The sequence below is a fragment of the Nansenia antarctica genome (assembly GCF_963989245.1).
Source record: "Nansenia antarctica genome assembly, chromosome: 17".
Taxonomy (NCBI): Eukaryota; Metazoa; Chordata; class Actinopteri; order Argentiniformes; family Microstomatidae; genus Nansenia; species Nansenia antarctica.
In genome coordinates, this window is record NC_137687.1 from 16,920,072 (window position 1) to 16,940,714 (window position 20,643).

A 20,643-nucleotide genomic window follows, 5' to 3' on the forward strand; every position below is an offset into this window, starting at 1 on the left:
TGTATGTAGGCTATACGGTGTTTAATTACAATTGTTCAGATATGATTTTTGTGTCGGACCCCAGGAAGGATGTCATGGCCTTAGCTAATGGGGATCCTAATAAACAAACAAACAAACTAACTAATATTGAGTATGACAAAGAGTCAGCAATGGAAATGCCCAAGTGTTGGAATTATATGATGGGGTGGCGCAGGAGCAGGCTGTGCCTCAGGAGGTAGAGCCGCCATCTAATGATCGCAAGGTTGGCAGATCGGCGGTTCGAGCCCCGGCTGGCCACATGTCGAAGTGTCCTTGGGCAACTGAACCCCATATTGCTCCCAGTGAGCGGGCCGGCGCCTTGCATGGTTGGATGTGTGTGTGAATGGGTGAATGAGAGGCTGTTATAAAGCGCTTTGGATAAAGGTGCTGTGTAAGTGCAGTCCATTTACCTATGAGGCCCTAGGCTGATGACCTCTTGCTTTTTCCCCCGGATGTTGTCTATGTAAACATCTATAAATACCGTCATGTCATTTACTGATCGGTTGCTAAATTATTGCCCTTCTTGCAGTCTGTCTAGGTAGCCAGTTCCTAAAACATGACCCAAACAAGCCCGTTATTATAGTCCAGATGAGTCCTGTCCAACTCCAACATCGTGTCCACCGGCTGTTCTGGCGGACATCCAGAGTGCTGCCCCCTGCAGGCCTGCCGGGGAACTTCGCGCAGGCGGAGTTTCGTCGTCGCGCTCCATTGGAATTCACTGTCAATGTTCTCCAGATCGCAGGAGAGGAGAAGCGAGGAGCGCCCAAAGTGAACAGATGTGATCTGGACTAAACACAGAGAAGAACAAGAAGAAGAACAAGCTGTAGTCAAGACTAAAACCCCTTTGATTCTACTCAATATGTGGCAGCCAGCGACAGAGCGATTGCAGGTATGATTTCATTCGTTCAGCATTTCCGACCAACACAGATGCAGTAAGCAGTGTGGATGGTTGTGTGTGTCTGTCTGTCTGATGTTGGATCGTATGAAACGCCATCGTGCATTGATTCATTTGAGCTGGTGTGTTTATGCGCTGGATGCACTTACGTTCTTACTGCACGATCTCGTTTTATAGTCTTAAATCATCTTTAATGATTGTATTAATTCCTGCCACCTCCTCCTCCCTCCCAAGGCTATCCCCATTACCCAACTACGTTGGATCGCGTTCATCCAGTGTATGTTACGCAAGCCCGAGATTGAATGTTGGCTTAAATCATGGCCCCTTGGACATCTGCTGAAATGGCTTTCAATCTTTTATCATAACAAGAGATATTTCTTGCTGGGAGCGCTTGCCTTGATATTGTAATTCACAATTCCACGTCTGTTCAGTTGTTTTTTCCAGAGGTTCAGATCAGAGGAATGTTTTGCATTGGATTGAGATTGAGACACCCCTCACGTTTCTATTGTGTCAACCATTTCTATTTCAGTCAGTAAACCGAGCCGTCGTAAATCACGTACGGTGCCGTAATTAAACCAGCATTCTTTGATTCTGTAAAAAAAAATCCAATAAAAAACTAACGTGGTTAATGACACGTATTGTGATCTCCCGGGGCGATGGGGCAAGTCGTGCACCGAGGCTGGCCGCGCGTCTCTCCCGTCACGTTAATGCGCTCCAGATGTGAGGTGAACCGCTTGCCAAAATGATCTTGCACAATCCCTCATAGAAGTGCTTTTGCCCAGGCGTCAAGAAGACTGAATCGCGTAGTAAACTTCTGCTGGAGATACTATCTGCATGTTTTTTTTTACAATTGCAACCAGTAAAATACCAGTGAATGTTTTAATACAATGCAATTACTGAAAATAGCCTAATTCCACCAGTCCACCAGACCACAACAGACCTACAATTCCCCGTCTCCTATATGAACCTACATAGCCATGCATTATTGCTAATGTGTACTTTGGGTTAACATACTTGGACCTAATCTTCTAGTGCTGCGCCTGCTACTCTCTTCTTGGTCACATACATGTTTTGAGGTTGTGTGTTGTGCTGTGTGAGCCCAGGTCCTGTGTTCTGCCAGTGTGGCCTACCTTCCTACGTTGGTACCAGTGTGTGGCCAAGGCCTGCATGTGTTCTGGTGCTTATTCATTCCATCTGGGCTGGCTGACTGCAGCTAGCCTTTCCTGTACCAATGCAAAGAGACGGACCTGTATAGTAGTGGCCATGTGATCAATCATTTCCCTAGGGGGAAAGTGCTGAAATGAGGGTTCCAGCAAGCCATTTATCACATGGTAATGTCCCTTGTCACATGACCCCCATGGCTGGAATTCCTGGCTGTTAACTGTGCCCCCCTAACAATTGTTATCGTAGCACGACATCTAGTTTACGAGACCCTTTTCATATGACGGTCAGTGAAAAGGAGGCCTATAGTGGTGGGGTGGGGGACTCTTTGAAGTCTGGGAGTTGGAGTCGACTCCCAATTTTGAGAGGGAGAAGAATCGACTCCCATTAGAGTGGACTCACAATTCTCTGACTCCAAATTTGGCTGCTAATTTACTGACCACAAAAACGGTATTGTAGAGAAAGTCAATCTTCTCCCAATGCATCACTCACGACACACACACATGATCCTGACATCACAGGATTCATTTTAGGACAGTTTGCAAGTCGAGAAAGAGTGGACAGAAAGAGTCGAGAAAGACTCCGTCATCGACTCTGAAAGCAGGAGTTGGAGTCAGCGTCAACTGGAAAAAAAACGTGGAGATGTAGCCTACACCGCTAGGCCTAACGCCTCACTGTCACAAGGCAGTTAGTGACTCGCCGTACTGTAACCTTGGTGATGCTTGCTTGCTCACCGCTCTGTTGCCATGGTGACGATCAGTTGCTTTGCCCTTTTGACTATCCTTTTATCCCCTGTTCCTTTAACAGTGGTGTACTAGATGTGTACTAGCGGTTTACTAGAGTTGTAATCTACCCTATTCATTGGTGTTGTATTGTTGTGCTGTTTTGTCATACATTATTATACCCTTCGTGTTCACTCCTCCTCTGCTGCCATGGTAACTTCCAATGTCTGGCTGCAATCTCATCAGAGCAGGAAGAGGAAATATGGGCAGCTGTGAGTGAGCACAAGTGTGTTCAGGTTGGCATTCAGAATCAGCTGTATGTGTCATATGATGACTAGATCATGGACATAACCTTCTGTCAACAACATGGTTTGTTACGAGTAGTAGTTTGTAGTTCGTAGTTTGCAATGTTGAAGTTAGCTGGGCAAGTTAGCATTTATCCAAAGCGCTTTACAACGCCCTCTCATTCACCCACTCACACACACACACACACACATACACACACCAATGGCGAGGTAGGCAAGCTACCATGCAAGGCGCCGGCCCGCTCATTGGGAGCAATTTGGGGTTCAGTGTCTTGCCCAAGGACACTTCGACATGTGGCCAGCTGGGGCTCGAACCGCCGATCTGCCAACCTTGCGATCATTAGACGGCGGCTCTACCTCCTGAGACACAGCCTCTACCTCCTGAGACACAGCCTCTACCTCCTGAGACACAGCCTCTACCTCCTGAGACACAGCCTCTACCTCCTGAGTGAGCGGGCCGGTGCCTTGCATGCCTGCCGCCATTGGTGTGTGAATGTGTGTGTGAATGGGTGAATGAGAGGCCGTTGTAAAGCGCTTTGGATAAAGGTGCTATATAAGTGCAGTCCATTTATATAGCGTGGTGTTGCAATAGGACGCAAGCTATCTTGCAGGGACCTCAACCACATTCAACCACATACTTCTGCAGAATTAGTTTCAAGAACTCCTTCTCTCCAGATCACAATGTGTACACACACACACACACACACACACACACACACACACACAGACATGCATAACACATGAACATGCTCCACATGACCAGGTTCCTCTTATAGCTAGCAGCACTTTCTGTTGGGGTGGTGGTGTTTTCCTATTTTCATTCCATGAGAACTGGCTGAGGAGACAAAAACGTCAGAAACTCCTGACAGTGCAGAAACGTCGGTCGACTGTGGGACTCTGGGCCTTGAAGTCTCTCATGGTAAGAAGAACCACCACCACTAGGCCTGTCTGGGGCGGCTTGTGGTCGGGGTGTTGTTGGTCAGAGGCCTCTGCTGGAAGGGGGAGTTCATGAGAGGAACAAGCAACTTCATGTGGATGTCGGCTAACTGTTTACATTGCTCTGGAAGCTATGTAGCTCTGGAAGCTATGTAGCTCTGGAAGCTATGTAGCTCTGGAAGCTATGTAACTATGGAAGCTATGTAGCTATGTAGCTATGGTAGCTATGTAGCTATGGAAGCTATGTTGCAATGGAAGCTATGTAGCTATGTAGCTATGGTAGCTATGTAGCTATGGAAGCTATGTTGCAATGGAAGCTATGTAGCTATGGAAGCTCTGTTGCAATGAAAGCTATGTAGCTATGGAAGCTATGTAGCTATGGAAGCTCTGTTGCAATGAAAGCTATGTAGCTATGGAAGCTATGGAAGCTATGTTGCAATGGAAGCTATGTAGCTATGGAAGCTATGAAGCTATGTAGCTATGGAAGCTATGTTGCAATGGAAGCTATGTAGCTATGGAAGCTATGTAGCTATGGAAGCTATGTTGCTATGGAACCTATGTAGCTATGGAAGCTATGTAGCTATGGAAGCTGTGTAGCTATGGAAGCTATGTAGCTATGTAGCTATGGAAGCTATGTAGCTATGGAAGCTATGTAGCTATGGAAGCTATGTTGCAATGGAAGCTATGTAGCTATGGAAGCTATGTAGCTCTGGAAGCTATGTAGCTCTGGAAGCTATGTAGCTCTGGAAGCTATGTAACTATGGGAGCTATGTAGCTCTGGAAGCTATGTAGCTCTGGAAGCTATGTAGCTATGGAAGCTATGGAAGCTATGTAGCTATGGAAGCTATGTAGCTATGTTGCTATGTAGCTATGGAAGCTATGTAGCTATGGAAGCTATGTAGCTCTGGAAGCTATGTAACTATGGAAGCTATGTAGCTATGGAAGCTATGTAGCTCTGGAAGCTATGTAGCTATGGAAGCTATGTTGCAATGGAAGCTATGTAGCTATGGAAGCTCTGTTGCAATGAAAGCTATGTAGCTATGGAAGCTATGGAAGCTATGTAGCTATGAAAGCTATGTAGCTATGGAAGATATGTAGCTATGGAAGCTATGTTGCAATGGAAGCTATGTAGCTATGGAAGCTATGTAGCTATGGAAGCTATGAAGCTATGTAGCTATGGAAGCTATGTTGCAATGGAAGCTATGTAGCTATGGAAGCTATGTTGCAATGGAAGCTATGTAGCTATGGAAGCTATGTAGCTATGGAAGCTATGTTGCTATGGAACCTATGTAGCTATGAAGCTATGGAAGCTATGTAGCTATGGAAGCTATGTAGCTATGAAAGCTATGTAGCTATGGAAGCTATGTAGCTATGGAAGCCATGTTGCAATGTTAGCTATGTAGCTATAGAAGCTATGGAAGCTATGTAGCTATGGAAGCTATGTAGCTATGGAAGCTATGTTGCAATGGAAGCTATGTAGCTATGTAGCTATGGAAGCTATGTAGCTATGGAAGCTGTGTAGCTATGGAAGCTATGTAGCTATGTAGCTATGGAAGCTATGTAGCTATTATGGAAGCTATGTTGCTATGGAAGCTATGTACCAACATGAGGTATTCCATACAGCCTATTTCAGCCGTTAAATACTGCCTAAAGGATGGAGGAATTGAGGTACAAATTGCTAAAACGATACTAGACAATTATCCCATGATCTGACTCAAAGTCTTTCCTGAATCGGTATTTAGGCTAGCTGCATCGATTTGCTTTGGAAACCCGTAGATGTTGAACACTGTGAGTAAGGGAGCATGGGTTTTTGAGTCACTCTGTCAGAATAGTTGATGTGTTGTGGTACTGTATGTGTGGGTGGGTTAACTGTGGTACTGTGGGTGGGTTAACTGGTAGTGTGTATGTGTGGGTGGGTTAACTGTGGTAGTGTGTATGTGTGGGTAGGTTAACTGTGGTCATTTCGTCAGAGTTGATTATGTTTTTTACGGCCGGCCGGAGAGATGCCACCCCCGGGTCTGAGGTTTGACTCCGTCTGATGCCCCAGAATCCCACAGAACTGACCCACCAATCACGGCGCAGGACCTCCCACGGACTCTCTCTGGATTTAGTCCTTTCAGACGGTTGTGAAACGCCGCGGTTCCACTCGTAAACATCCCGAGGATCAGAGGCGGAGCCCGTTAACACGGCCTGACAGGGTCAGGGTGATACGCCCGGCTCGTACCACGCTGGGGTAGAGAGAGAGAGAGAGGGGTCTGAGTTGTGGTTTTGGAGCCCACCACCGTATGGGCTGGGGCAGCTTCCTGCTCTGCCTCGTCCGCCGCCCTGCTTCCAGCTGTGTTTTTAATGCCTCGGTCAGACCGCAGATGTAGTAAGAATGTGTGTGTCAGACTGAGGAGACGGGCAGGACTGATTGGTTTATGTGAGCGTCTGAGATGGTCTGATACCAGTCTGAGATGGTCTGATACCAGTCTGAGACTGAGGTTTGAGACGGGCCGCCGTCTCACCTGCAGCCGACACACTGCGGCTCAAACATCTGGTGGTGTGCTCCGCTCAGTTGTTCATCTTCAGACTGTGTGTGTGTGTGTGTGTGCGCGTGCGTGTGTGTGTGCGTGTGGCATGCATGCATGCATGCATTAATGCTCCGTTGTAAGAAACCTGGCCAAACATCTGGTAGTGTGCTCCACTCACTTGTTCATTTTCAGACTGTGTCCGTGCATGCGTGCATTAACACTAGAACAGCCGTGCCTTTCTACCTACTCTCTTTTTCAATGCAAAGCTGCTATTTAAACACAACGACCACTAGTTGGCCGCTTGTAAATTAACCTAGTTTCCTACACAGAAAAACTGCAAAATAGCTTTATACTAGCTTATCCTGATGTGATTTTGAAAATGTAAGGATACTGGGTGATATTCAACATATCTAGGAAAAGTCATGAAAGGAGGGTCCTGAAATTTGATTGAGTGCAATGATATAAACATTTGTTTAACTCACAGGGGTCAAATGACCCCTCATGACTGATTAAGTGCTCCCTTGTAAGAAAGCTGGCCAGACCCCAGGCTCAAAGACGGCTGGTCTGTCAGTAACTTCCCCAGGTCTCCCTGCCCCCCCTCCCCTCCCCGGCCAGGACAGAACCAGGAGGCAGACACAGACACGCGATTCACTGACCAGTATATACACTCACAGAGCACTTTATTAGGGACACCTGTCCTGTACACCTCATCATTCAGATGGTGTAATGGTGTGGGGAATGTTTTCTTGGCACACTTTGGGCCTGTTAATACCAATCAATCATCAGTGTCTTCTTGAATGCCACAGATATTGAGTATTGTTGCTGACCATGTGCATCCCTTCATGGCCACGATGTCACAAACTCATCTTCTAATGGCTACTTCCAGCATGATAACGCACCATTGCAAAAGCCGCCTCAAACTGGTTTCATGAACATGACGATGAGTTCAGAGTTCTTCAGTGGCTCTTCCCAGTCACCGGATCTGAATCCAATAGAACACCTTGGTGATGTCGTAGAACAGGAGATTCACAGCTTGAAAATGCACCTGAAAAATCTGTAGGGAGGTGTAAGGGAGGCCCTACCCAAGTGTTAGTATTAGTAAGTGTTCCATATAAAGTGTCCAGTGAGTCTAGTTTGCTGTGTCATGGCTAGTGCAACGTACATTGGAATGTGCGATACTGACCAGACGTACTAGAGGTGTTTTATGGCTGCATATGGACGTGATGTGAATGTGTTTTGTGGATTGTGCTCATGTGTTTGAGTGCCTTTTTGTTTTTAATATGCCGGTTTTGGTGTGTTCTGTGTAAAAGGACCTATGATGACAATACTGGGAATTGCTAGAAGTAGGCTAGTCCTCGTGCATAGAGTTGTATGATTTGTTTAGACTTTTGCTCTGAAGTATACTGTATACCGTACTCTTCTCTAGAGAGTAGAGAGCCAGCCTTTCATCACACCAGAATGGTCACCTTGTTCTCCTACAGCGTTGGGGCTGTAACAGGTCTCTCTCAATCCATCAAATTCAGGCAAAAAGTTATTTGGGAAAAGTCACATGCCTCGCTCATGCGTGAAATATATACCAGCGTTTACAAGGAAATCTGGGCTGTTCCCGAAAATGTGGTGTACCTTTCGAAAACACATGTCGCATTAAGAGTATGAAATTCATCTTAGGAAGTCAGCGAAAAGGTCTAGATGAGGAACAGACTGTACAAGGCCTAGCCTGAGAGAACAGCCTGAGTATTGGGTGTCTACGGAGCATCCTGCCTGGACAATACGACATTGTCAGTTCTTTGGTTTCAGACGCAATCTCCTTTGCCCCAATCCACACCTCCTCTGTCAAGAGAAGAAAGACTAAAAATCAGAATTAGAAGCAATAATAACTGTAACTCAATGAGTCTATTTTTTCGTCCAGAGGAATAAAAAAATGAAATACTGTGAAAATATTATGAATAGAATTCCAGTGTTATTCCGTGAGCGCGGGGCTTTGCTACGACCCAGGCAAGACCGCAGGAATGCGGGCCGCTGTCAGGAAGCCATAAAGTGCTGATGCGGAGGTCAGCGAGCGTTTACACACATGTGGCATTAGTTTCGCAACTGCCTCTCTTCTCTTTTCCTCTTCTCTCTTCTTCATTTCCCTCCTCATCTCCTCTGTCCTCTACGTCTCCTCTGTGAAGGCCTAGTCTAGTGTGATGACGAGTAGAACGGCACGGTCTGTCACTCTTCACGCTATAACAGTGGTTCTCAAACCTCTCCTCGGGGACTTCTAGCCGCTCCACATATTTGATCTGTTCCACCACCAGCTCGCCTGATTCAACTAGTCAAGTACAAAGCAATTATGATTTCTACTAGGGCCGTCATATTTATATTGTGGAGAATGGGTGGTGTGACATTAGTGTAGTGGTGGTGACATTAGTGTATTGTAGAGAATGGGGGGTGGTGATATTAGTGTAGTGGTGGTGACATTAGTGTAGTGGTGGTGACATTAGTGTAGTTGTGGAGAGTGGGTGGTGTGACATTAGTGTAGTTGTGGAGAGTGGGGGGGTGAAATGTGGAAAGCAGATGGGGGAGCTCCTCTGCGTGTGAAGCCTCCATCAAAACAGGAGATCAGAGCCTGGCCTTGCCCCATTCCTCTGGAGTCTGGGGTTTCGTAAGGCTGACAATAACCTTGTTAAGACCAGGCTCTTCCTGATTCGAAAGGCCTGGTGAAATTCCTTTGCAGGAAGTAGCTACAAGAGGGGTGGAAACCCGTGGAGTGATGCCTCAACCAATCTAATAATAATTCATTGTATTTATATAGCGCTTTTCCGGGGCTCAAAGACGCTGACAATATGGGCAACAGATAACATGAGCACATGGAACACAGAGTTAACGAACAGACACAGGGAACAATTAACACAGTAATGTCCAGGGGGGGGGTAGGGGAGATGGTTAGGGGTAGGGGAGGTTGTATGCATGTCCAGGGGGGGGGAGGGGGGTGGCAGGGTTAGGGGAGATGGTTAGGGGAGATGGTTAGGGGTAGGGGAGGTTGTATCCATGTCCAGGGGGGGAGGGGGGTGGCAGGGTTAGGGGAGATGGTTAGGGGAGATGGTTAGGGGTAGGGGAGGTTGTATCCATGTCCAGGGGGGGAGGGGGGTGGCAGGGTTAGGGGAGATGGTTAGGGGTAGGGGAGGTTGTATGCATGTCCAGGGGGGGGAGGGGGGTGGCAGGGTTAGGGGAGATGGTTAGGGGTAGGGGAGGTTGTATCCATGTCCAGGGGGAGGGGGGTGGCAGGGTTAGGGGAGATGGTTAGGGGTAGGGAAGGTTGTATGCATCTAAATACCTAAAACCTTCATCGATTAGATTCTTCTGGAAAAACAGAATCCATTTTTTTTGGGGTCCATTTTCTTCAATGTTGCAAGTTCCAGCATCGAGCAACAACAACTCTCTGCAAACACAGTCCAAAATAGAACAAAGTGACGCACATAACAACAAGCACATTTCTACAGGCATGTGGTGGATCCTTCTCGGAATGTAACGTTTGATGACATTGCGAGCACATCTCTCTGTCCAAGTTCAAATCCGTAACGAACGTCTCCAGACCTCCAGAGAAGGTGAGAGAAACAACGCAAACAATCCCGAGGAGGCATGGTATGGTGGTGTGGGGAGGCCTGCGGAATTTGCGGGTTTCCTTGAAATAGCCGAGACAAAAACCCGAGGAGCTAATGAAATCACGACTCTCACAACTTCAGCAGAAAAGAAACGTCTGTGGTATTCTGGTGGATTTAAAAACTCCGCTGCCATAAAAGGCCTACGCAGCTGCTCACATACTGTACAGATTATAGCAGAATTCCTCAAACGTTCCCATTTAACAACAACAGTTAATGAGTTCAACAGTTGATTGATCCGTTTATCTACTGTAATGGAGGCTGATGTGCCTGTATATCATCCACGTCGTTAGTCATAGCTATGAGGAGCTGTCATGATCTAATGCTGTCGTGACCTAATAGCTCACACAGGCCACTGTGTGATTGATACAGGCTCTGATGCAGCTGATATAGGCCTACTGTATAGACTGATACAGCTGATATAGGCCTACTGTATAGACTACTACTACTATACTACTACTACTATACTACTACTATACCTCTACTATACTACTACTATACTACTACTATACTACTATACATCTACTATACCTCTATTATACTACTACTATACTACTACTACTACGATACTACTATACTACTACTATACTACTACTATACTACTACTATACCTCTACTATACTACTACTACTACTATACTACTACTACTACTATACTACCTCTACTACTAATATACCTCTACTACTATACTACGACTACACTACTACTATACCACTACTATACTACTACTATACTACTACTACTATACTACTACTATACTACTACTATACTACTACTACTATACTACTACTATACTACTACTATACTACTACTACTACTACTACTACTTCTATACTACTACTACTACTACTACTACTACTACTACTACTACTACTACTACTATACCTCTACTTCTATACTACTACTACTATACTACTACTACTACTACTACTACTATACTACTACTACTACTACTATACTACTACTATACTACTACTATACCTCTACTTCTATACTACTACACTACTATACTACTACTATACCTCTACTTCTATACTACTACTATACTACTATACCTCTACTACTATACTACTACTACTATACTACTATACTACTATACTACTACTATACTACTACTATACTACTATTACTACTACTACTATACTACTACTACTACTATACTACTACTACTATACTACTACTATACCTCTACTATACTACTACTATACTACTACTACTACTACTACTATACTACTACTATACTACTACTATACTACTACTACTACTATACTACTACTATACCTCTACTATACTACTACTATACTACTACTACTACTATACTACTACTACTACTATACTACTACTACTATACTACTACTATACTACTACTATACTACTACTACTACTACTACTGTGTGTTTGTGATCTGTCCTTCCTTTTTTTATTTGTATAGCACATTTCATACATACATTATTTAAAAATACAGTAAGAGGAGCATGAAAATAGAAATTACAATGAATAAAAGCAAATATAAGAAGTAAATAGATAAAACATTTAAAAAGACAATAGTTCATGGAAAAATGACATTGATAGAAGTGTTTGTGTTTAATCATAACTGCTGCAAAACATGAAGGTTTTTAGCTTAGATTTAAATATTTTAAGGGTTTGGGCCTGTTTGATTTCTTCAGGGAGTTTGTTCCAAGAGCATGCAGCAGCGTGACTGAAAGCTGCTGCACCGTGTTTTGTTTTTACTCTTGGAATTATTAGCTGATTAGCTCAGCTGACCTTAGAGACCTTGCGGGAATAGGGTGGGAGGAGATGTGATGTGTGTTTTGGTCCAAGACCATTGACCACTATTGAAGGCATGCTATCCGCTGCTGAGTTGTCTGACCAGTCTGGTCTAACCCCAGCCCTCTATCTCTGCTCTCTGTCCCCCAGCTCTAACCCTCTGTCTCCTCTGTCCCCCAGCACTTCCAGACCATGCTGAAGACCAAACTGAATGTGCTGACGCTAAAGAAGGAGCCGTTGCCCACGGTGATATTCCACGAGCCCGAAGCCATCGAGCTCTGCTCCACCACGCCGCTCATGAAGAACCGGTCCCACGCAGGCTTCAAGGTACGGTACCACCACAAACATACTACTGTCTTTATCATAATAATCATAATAATAATAATAATAATAATAATAACTCATTGTATTTATATGGCACTTTTCCGGGGCTCAAAGACGCTGACAATATGGGAAAAACTGAAAACACAGAAACAACAAGCAACAGATAACATGAGCACATAGAACACAGAGTTAACGAACAGGCACAGGGAACAATTAACACAGCAATGTCCGGGGGGGGACATGTTAAATGGAGTTCAGCGATCAAGAAATATTGGTGTGCTGTAAGAGTGTAAGAGTGTGTTTCTGGTTATGATCTGAGTCATTGGCTCGGTGCTGTTGGTGTGTGTGTGTATATTTCATTTAGATGTTCTGTTTATAAATGGTGTGTATTACTAGGCTTGTATCCCTGGCAGGTACTGCAGGTACATCATTGGTGTGTGTTGTTGGTGTGTGTGTGTGTGTGTGTGTGTGTGTGTGTGTGTGTGTGTGTGTGTGTGTGCTTTTGTTTGCTTCCCTAATAGACTTTGAGTCTATTATCATCTATCTGTGTTCTAACTTACACAAACAAGCCTGCAAATTAGAATAGCAGGAAAGACACGCATGTCTATGTGTGTATGTGTGTATGTGTGTATACGTATGTGTACGTGTGTGTGTGTGTGTGTGTCAGCAGGGTAAGCCTGAACACCACAGTGTTGGTACTAGGCCAACAGTCTGTAGGGTAGATGTGTGGGATTTGTTTGTCAGGCTCGTCAACAACAATGCTTCAACAGCAACTCAAAATGAAAACTACAAAATGTCAATGTTCCATAATCCAGCCAGCCAATCATCCTTTACCACGAAATCGAGGTTTGGCCTTTGGTCTGGCTGGACAGAACCAGTGGAGAAGGAAGGAGGTTTGGTCACCCCTGGTGGTGTTCTGCCAGGCCAGCCCTCTGTGTTTGTGCATGCCTGTATTTTTCCCAGACTGCTGTGGGACCGAGGTGGGCTGGTTTGTTGGAGCTCTCACTCTCTCTGGACCTCTCTGTCCAGTGTGAACCTCTCAATCCTCCTTCCTCCTCTTCCTCCTCTCCCTCCTCTCCCACCTCCTTTCCCTCCTCACCCTCCTCTCTCTCCTCCCCCTCCTCTTCCTCCTCTCCCTCCTCTCCCTCCTCTCTCTCCTCTCCCTCCTCTCTCTCCTCCCCCTCCTCTTCCTCCTCTCCCTCCTCTCCCTCCTCTCTCTCCTCCCCCTCCTCTCCCTCCTCTCTCTCCTCCCCCTCCTCTTCCTCCTCTCCCTCCCTCCCTCCTCTCCCTTCTCTCTCCTCCTCTCCCTCCTCCTCCTCTCCCTCCTCTCCCTCCTCTCCCTCCTCCCTCCCTCCTCTCCTCCTCTACCTCCTCCTCCTCCCTCCCTCCTCTCCCTCCTCTTCCTCCTCTTCCTCCTCTCCCTCCTCTCCCTCCTCCCTCCTCTTCCTCCTCTCCCTCCTCTCCCTCCTCTCTCTCCTCCCCCTCCTCTCCCTCCTCTTCCTCCTCTCCCTCCTCTCCCTCCTCTCTCCCTCCTCTCTCCCTCCTCTTCCTTAGACACTGCTCTCCTTCCAACGTAGCCGTGAGAGAGCTTAGCCACGTTGCCATGGATACCGCTACATCTATTTATTGGAGAATACTTACTGGCTACAAAGAAATGGGATTTCTTTCTCTCCTTTACCTTAACTACTAAGGCGACTTCCAGAGCTGCAGAACTAGGGCTGCAGGGTGGGGGGGTGGGGGTTGGGGAGGGGCGGTCTGAATTCTAACAACTGAATTAGAAGTGTGTGTGTGTGCGTTCTAGGGATGGACGGTTTTTCGGTTAAACCGAAAACCGGGGTTTATAAAAATAGAAACGGTTTTTTATCAAAACCGTCTGAAACCGTTTTTTTTTTTTTTTTTTTTTTTTTTTTTTAGAAGAATAAAATAGAATAAGAATAAAACTGGAACATGTCACATGTTTGTCGTGTGTGAAAATAACAATGATACAGTCTGAATCTGCCGCGCAATGAGTGAGAGGTTTGGTCAGTTGTGAAGAATAACTGAGGTTTAATATCTAATTGGGATTATATTTAAGGGTAACGAATCACTCTATGGGAAAGATAGTTGCCTTCAGTTATTGGTAGATAGGAAAGTTTTTTTACAATTACTCGCTTACATTTAATAAGATCATTTTCGCTGCTCTCTGTAAAGCGCATTGGGTCACTTTTGTGAGAAATGCGCTATAGAAATAAAATGTGATTTGATTTGATATCAATCAATCAATCAAACTTTATTTATGTTCTATAGCACAAATCATGCATTGAATGTAACTCCAAGTGCAGTATTTACTAAACCACAATATAATAAAACAAGAGCTATACGGATCAAGAGTGTTTGTGCACAGCGCCACTGTGTGTGAAGGCGCTACTGAAAGTGATGACAGAACGCATGTCTCAGAAGATACGCGGTCACTTAGTGACGCAAAGGTAGTTCTGTATTTATCTCTATCTGTATTAGTACATTTATTTTGAAAGCTCTATTTTGACAGCTCTACCATGGGCACTTTTATTTTGATGGGGCATTCTTTGTTGATTGACTTACGACAGTTCAGGACGAGTCAGTCTCGCGGCATGTGGTTTTTATGAAAAGCTTTAAGTATGTTCACTGCATAATTCTAAGTCTAATATTTCAGTGATTATTGAGCAGTATTCAAATATTTAAATACATTGAGCAGCAGCTGAAACTTTGTCTAAGAACCAAGATATTGAGAAAGCAGTTCATTCAATGAAGACGCTGTTCCAAGAGATGATCTTCCGTGCAGGCGTGCACCCTGGATCAGCGGAGCTGGTGTGTTAAGTGTTCATGTGTTTTCATGTATGGTGTAGCTTACAAAAGTCTGCCTTTCCACTTATATTTGTGAAACTAAGTAGCCTAAATGTGTTGTGACTGTGCTTACGGTGTTTTAATGGTGTTCGACATGAGTGTATTGTAGCAGTAGGGCTCAATTATTTGAAATTGCCGCTCTTTTTTTTTTTTTTTTTACTGTATTTTTCGGTTAACCGGAAAACCGCGGTTTTACTCTCTGACGGTTTTTCGGTTTCAATAATTGGAAACCGTCCATCCCTAGTGCGTTCATATGTGCACATTTCTGCTTCTGCCTTGTACAGGGTTCCCGCGCTGGTCTTAAAAAGCCTTAAAGTCTAAAATCCAGCAATCCAATTTATAAGGCCTAGAAAGGTCTCAAAATGTCAGTTATTCAGGCTAAAAATTAGGCGCTAGGTCTTAAAAATGAGATCCTGCAAGGAAATCAGTCCGACCATATCTATTTAAGTGGAAATGAATCATGCTGGAACCAAAAAAATGCCAATTCGCTTCCTTTTTTGTCTGTATGGCAGTGAAATCCCTAATTTCATCACTTTGAGGATGACAAATAGCTATCATATGGTGTCGCGAATAGGTCAAAAATTATATTTAAAGAGGTCTAAAAAAGGTCTTAAATTTGACTTGTTGAAACTTGTAGGAAACCAAACCCCCCAGGCTTAGATCTCCCAGTGCCAGGACAGAAATAAGGAATATTTTCCGTCTGTTTATTTTGACAGTGAGGGGACGGGGGGGGGGTGGAGAGAAACAGTTAATACTCTTTTTGTAACATATTCCCCCCCCCCCCTGCCTGATACCCCCCCAGCCCCCCAGCCACGCCCCCCTGGCCTGACCACTGCTGTCCCCGTGCCAAAGCTAACGGGCTGGGATGAAAGGCCTGCTCTCACTGCCCTACTGTCCCAGGGCAGAGCTCTGTCATGGAGACACTGAGTCCCAGGGCAGAGCTCTGCCAGGGGACCCAGGGCCACAGTCCACGGGTCCAGACCACGTTCCAACTGCTTCCCCCCCGTCAGTCAATAACAGCAGTCAGAGTGAAGCACCTTGACATGGAGCAGCTGTAGCTGTGTTACCTCCTCCAGGGGGGAGAGCCACGCACCCAGCTCTGGGGCTCAGTCAGTCATTATACTGGTACATGGTAAATGGACTGCACTTATATATCGCCTTCATCCAAAGCGCTTTATAACTGCCTCTCATTCACCCATTCACACACACATTCACACACCAATGGCGGCAAGCTACCATGCAAGGCGCCGGCCCGCTCACTGGGAGCAATTTGGGTTCAGTGTCTTGCCCAAGGACACTTCGACGTGTGGCCAGCCGGGGCTCGAACCGCCGCTCTGCCAACCTTGCGATCATTAGATGGCGACTCTACCTCCTGAGACACAGCCGCCCCGTACAGCTCCTTACAGGCCAGGTTAGGAAGCAGGAACAGGAACAGGAATGCAGAAACAAGATGCTGCTTGGGGGAGAGGGAGGCAGGGAGCTGAGTTTTTTCCGTTTGGTGTTCAGATTTGTGTGTGTATGTGTGTGTGTGTGTGTGTGTGTGTGTGAGAGAGTGAGACTGTGTGTGTGTGTGTGTGTCTGAGAGTGTGTGTGAGAGTGTGAGTGTGAGTGTGAGTGTGAGTGTGTGTGTGTATGTGAGAGAGTGTGTGAGAGTGTGTGTGAGTGTGAGAGTGTGTGTATGTGTGTGTGTGTGAGAGAGTGTGTGTGTGTGTGTGTGTGAGAGAGTGTGTGTCAGAGTGTGTGTGAGTGTGAGGGTGTGTGTGTGTGTGTCTGTGTCTGTGTCTGTGTGTGTGAGAGTGTGTGTCTGTGTGTCTGTGTCTGTATCTGTGTGTGAGAGTGTGTGTGTGTGTATGTGTGTGTGTTGGACTGTGGGGGGTGATCCAGAAAGCGAGAGAGCTTAATCGCCGGGCTCTGGTCTGCATCTCTCCTTGATTATATAATTACACGTCTGCAGCAAGCAGTGTTGCCATGGAGACTGAGTGTGGAGGCCAAGCGTGCGTGTGTCATTTCTCTCTTCAACTTCACCCTCTCTGTCTTCTTCAGCTGACAGACTTCTCTCAAAGGCTAACGTCGTTAGCATCACCTCAGATAGCTTCATCTGATCCCCCCTCCTTCATTGTACCTTTCACACCTTTCATGTTCGTCTACGGTGTGTTCAGCAGTATTTAGAGAGGTAGAAAATCGCTCTTATTTGTGAGGTGCGTCGTCAAGTCAGAGATTACTTACTTGCCCCCTGAACCTCTGACCTCAACATGACCTTTGAACCCCGGCGTAGCTAGATCTAAGCAGTGTTTAACTCCGGGCCTCCTCAAGCTTATGGATTTGATTTGTAGTGTGTTTGTAATGCTGCTGGTCATTTGGCTCTGATATAGTATTGCTTTCATGGTCCTTTGAGAAGTTTAAAAGCGTTAGATTTTGAATGAATGAATGAATGAATGAATGAATGAATCTTTTATTTCGAACATGATTTAAAATAATAAAAGAACAAATAACTGATATGAAGAGTACAGGCCTATCAATTTTGGAAAGGGAGTAGGATGAAGCCTAAGCTTATCATGTCCTCCCCCTATCCCTCACTCTCAAGTGAGAACAATTATACTTAAATTATATAATCCAGTTAATTAATTCATAAATTACAGTATCAACAGTACTAATCATTTTTCATTCTTAATATTGAAACACAAAATAAATAAATAAATAACAATCCACAATGTAATACAAAAGAAAAAGACAAAGAAAACCACATCTTAGTATCCAGAAAATTAACAACCTTCCCTTTCCTCATTTCAATTCAGATCAATTCAATTCAACTTTATTCGCCATGTGCAGTGCACTAGGAACATGACTTGACCATGCTGAACAAGCTACAGTACATACAACAGCAAGACGACAATACAACAAAACTCAAGACAAAATATACAGTACCAATATGAGTGAATATTATGAATAAATATACTGTACAACTAAGTGCAAGAACATTTTAAGTGCAAGGTGAAATGATCAGGAGTTATTGAGGAGGGCTATGGCTTTGGGGAAGAAACTGTTCAAGTGGCGTGATGTTTTTGACCTGGTGGCCCTGTACCGGCGTGTCCAGAAGGGAGTAATGCAAACAAGCTGTGAGCTGGATGTGAGGGGACAGCCACAATCTTGCGTGCTCTCTTCAGTGATCTGGAGGTCTGTGATGGGAGGCAGGGGGCAGCCGATGATCTACTCAGCTGTCCGTACGACTCTTTGTAGTTTGGCCTTGGATCGGGCAGACGCAGAGTAATGGAGGATGTTAGGATGTTCTCTATGACGGCCCTGTAGAACTGGACCAGGATGTGACGACTGATGTGGAGTCTCTTCAGCTGACGGAGGAAGAACAAGCGCTGCTGGCCTTTTTTAAGTTTTTTTTCTTTTGGGGGGGCAGTCCCACTCATATTTTTCATTTTATTGGACAGATACAGTGAAGACAGACAGGAAAGTACGGAGAAGAAGGGAGAGAGGACATGTCAGCAGGGCATGGGCCGGATTCGAACCCATGCCAACATGGGCATATGTGTGCACTGTAAACCACGGTGCTAGACCACTGGACCACCCCAGACCATGGTGCTAGACCACTGGACCACCCCAGGCCACAACTGCTGGCCTTTTTTTTTAACTAAATGGGTGATGTTGTGATGTTGTTATCCCATTTTAGTTTGTTGGAGATGGTAGTGCCCAGAAACTTGAATTCATCCATTATTGTGACATTAGTGATTTATTGTTTGGTAGTTAACAAAAATCATTTTGTGTCTGGTTGAGATTTTAACAGTAGTTTCTGTTTCTGCAAACAGACCAGATGTGGTTGGAATGTTATTGTCCGTTTCCAGTTGTATTTAAGAACACTGATTTCCTAACCATCTGGGTCACTCAGGAGCTGTGGTCGTACTGTGTGACAGGATCGGATGAGCATCTGGAAACCGCCTGGTCCTAGTCTGGTCCTAGTCTGGTCCTAGTCTGGGTCCTGTACATCAGAGCAGTTATCTCACTGTGTTACACTACGACAAAGCACCAAAAACAGGAATATATTTCATGTTTGGAAAGGATAAATGCATCCATTTGATGTTGTGTGCATGTCTGTGCCTGCTACAGGATGTGCATAGTGTGAGTGTGTAAGTCTGTCTGGTAAATGGTAAATGGACTGCACTTATATAGCGCCTTATTCCAAAGCACTTTACAACGGCCTCTCATTAGGAGATAGTCAGTCAGTTGTTTAGACTGCATGTTCAAGGGTTTTGGAAAAGAAGGAGAGAAGGGATACTGGCCTGTAGTTGTGGACAGAGGACAGAGGTTGGTTTCTTGAGGAGAGGCTTGACTCTGGATATCTGGAAGGCCGCCGGGACAGATCCTGTGGATAAGGAGGAGTTGATTACGGTGGTAAAGTAAGGAAGGATGTCGGAGGAAATGGATTGGAGAAGAGGGGTGGGGATGGGATCGAGAGGGCAGTTGGTTGCACGCGTAGATGTGATCAGTGTGAGAATCTCATCAGGGGAGAGGGGGGAAAAAGATGATAAGCCAGAGACCGAGTGTAGTGCAGAGTGTCTGGAAGGGGTGTTAGCAGCATTGGTAGGAGGGTCTAGGGGGTCTAGTAGGCATAGAGGCAGAGAGGGCTACAGGGTTTCCGTTAACCGGTAATTACCGGTCTTTGTCCGGTAAAATGTGTTGAAGTCCGACAAATTTAAAACTCTTCGGTCATAATGTCCGGTGAAAATAATTCCCTCTTAAAACCCTTCTGCGCCGAAATGTACCTCCGCCGGCACAAATCCGCACACAACATTGTAATTACCGTAATTTCTAAACGGTTTGTGCTATCGGAAAAATTCCAACTGTACCTGAAAGCTGAGATGTTGCACTTCAACCAACATATAGGGTATTACGGTAAAATGTGACGTGACGACATTCTCAGTGTCAGTTTACTCACAGTGAAGGCGGAGGAGGAGTTGTACTCCCGAGTCCGAGTAAGTATGATTTGACAGTTAAACTAAATGCCTTCCCAACCAGCGAGACCTGGTTATAGAAATGACGTTGTTTTATTGATAAAGGGTAAAACTGGAAAGAGAAAATAGAAAACTCACATTAATCCCAAACAATTTAACAGACTTCAGTTAACGTAATGTGGAGTCTGTTCATTGATCGATGCAGTCTGTTCATTTCCCAGTGTGGCGCGCGTTCAGCGCTGGACATAATGGCATAGCGCGCATCATGTTATATTATTATATATTATATAGCTCGCATCTAATCGTATCGGATGAGAAATAGACATTAAACGGCATATATAGGCTAGGCTACACAACAGTAATCACCGCGACAAACAGCTATATTATATTTTAATATGATGACCGGAATATCTCACGTTTGTCCGGTAAATTGAAATCTTCCCGGACACGATGACCGGCGCCAATTTTTTCTAACGGAAACCCTGTGATGTAGCTGTATTTTCAGGTGAGATCCAGGTCTCAGTGAGAGCGAGGAAGTTGA

At 45.1% G+C, this 20,643-nt stretch overlaps 1 protein-coding gene across 1 annotated transcript in view; it reads left to right on the forward strand.

The window, feature by feature from the left end:
- Positions 1-877: 877 nt before the first annotated feature.
- The window catches only part of pid1 (phosphotyrosine interaction domain containing 1), a gene marked incomplete at both ends in the record, with an annotated part of 32,693 nt that continues 12,927 nt past the window's right edge, over positions 878-20,643 (forward strand). The window contains 2 exons of the mRNA XM_080547207.1: positions 878-907; positions 12,139-12,285. Coding sequence (XP_080403333.1) covers positions 878-907; positions 12,139-12,285 — 177 coding nt within the window. The remainder of the gene's footprint in view (positions 908-12,138; positions 12,286-20,643) is intronic.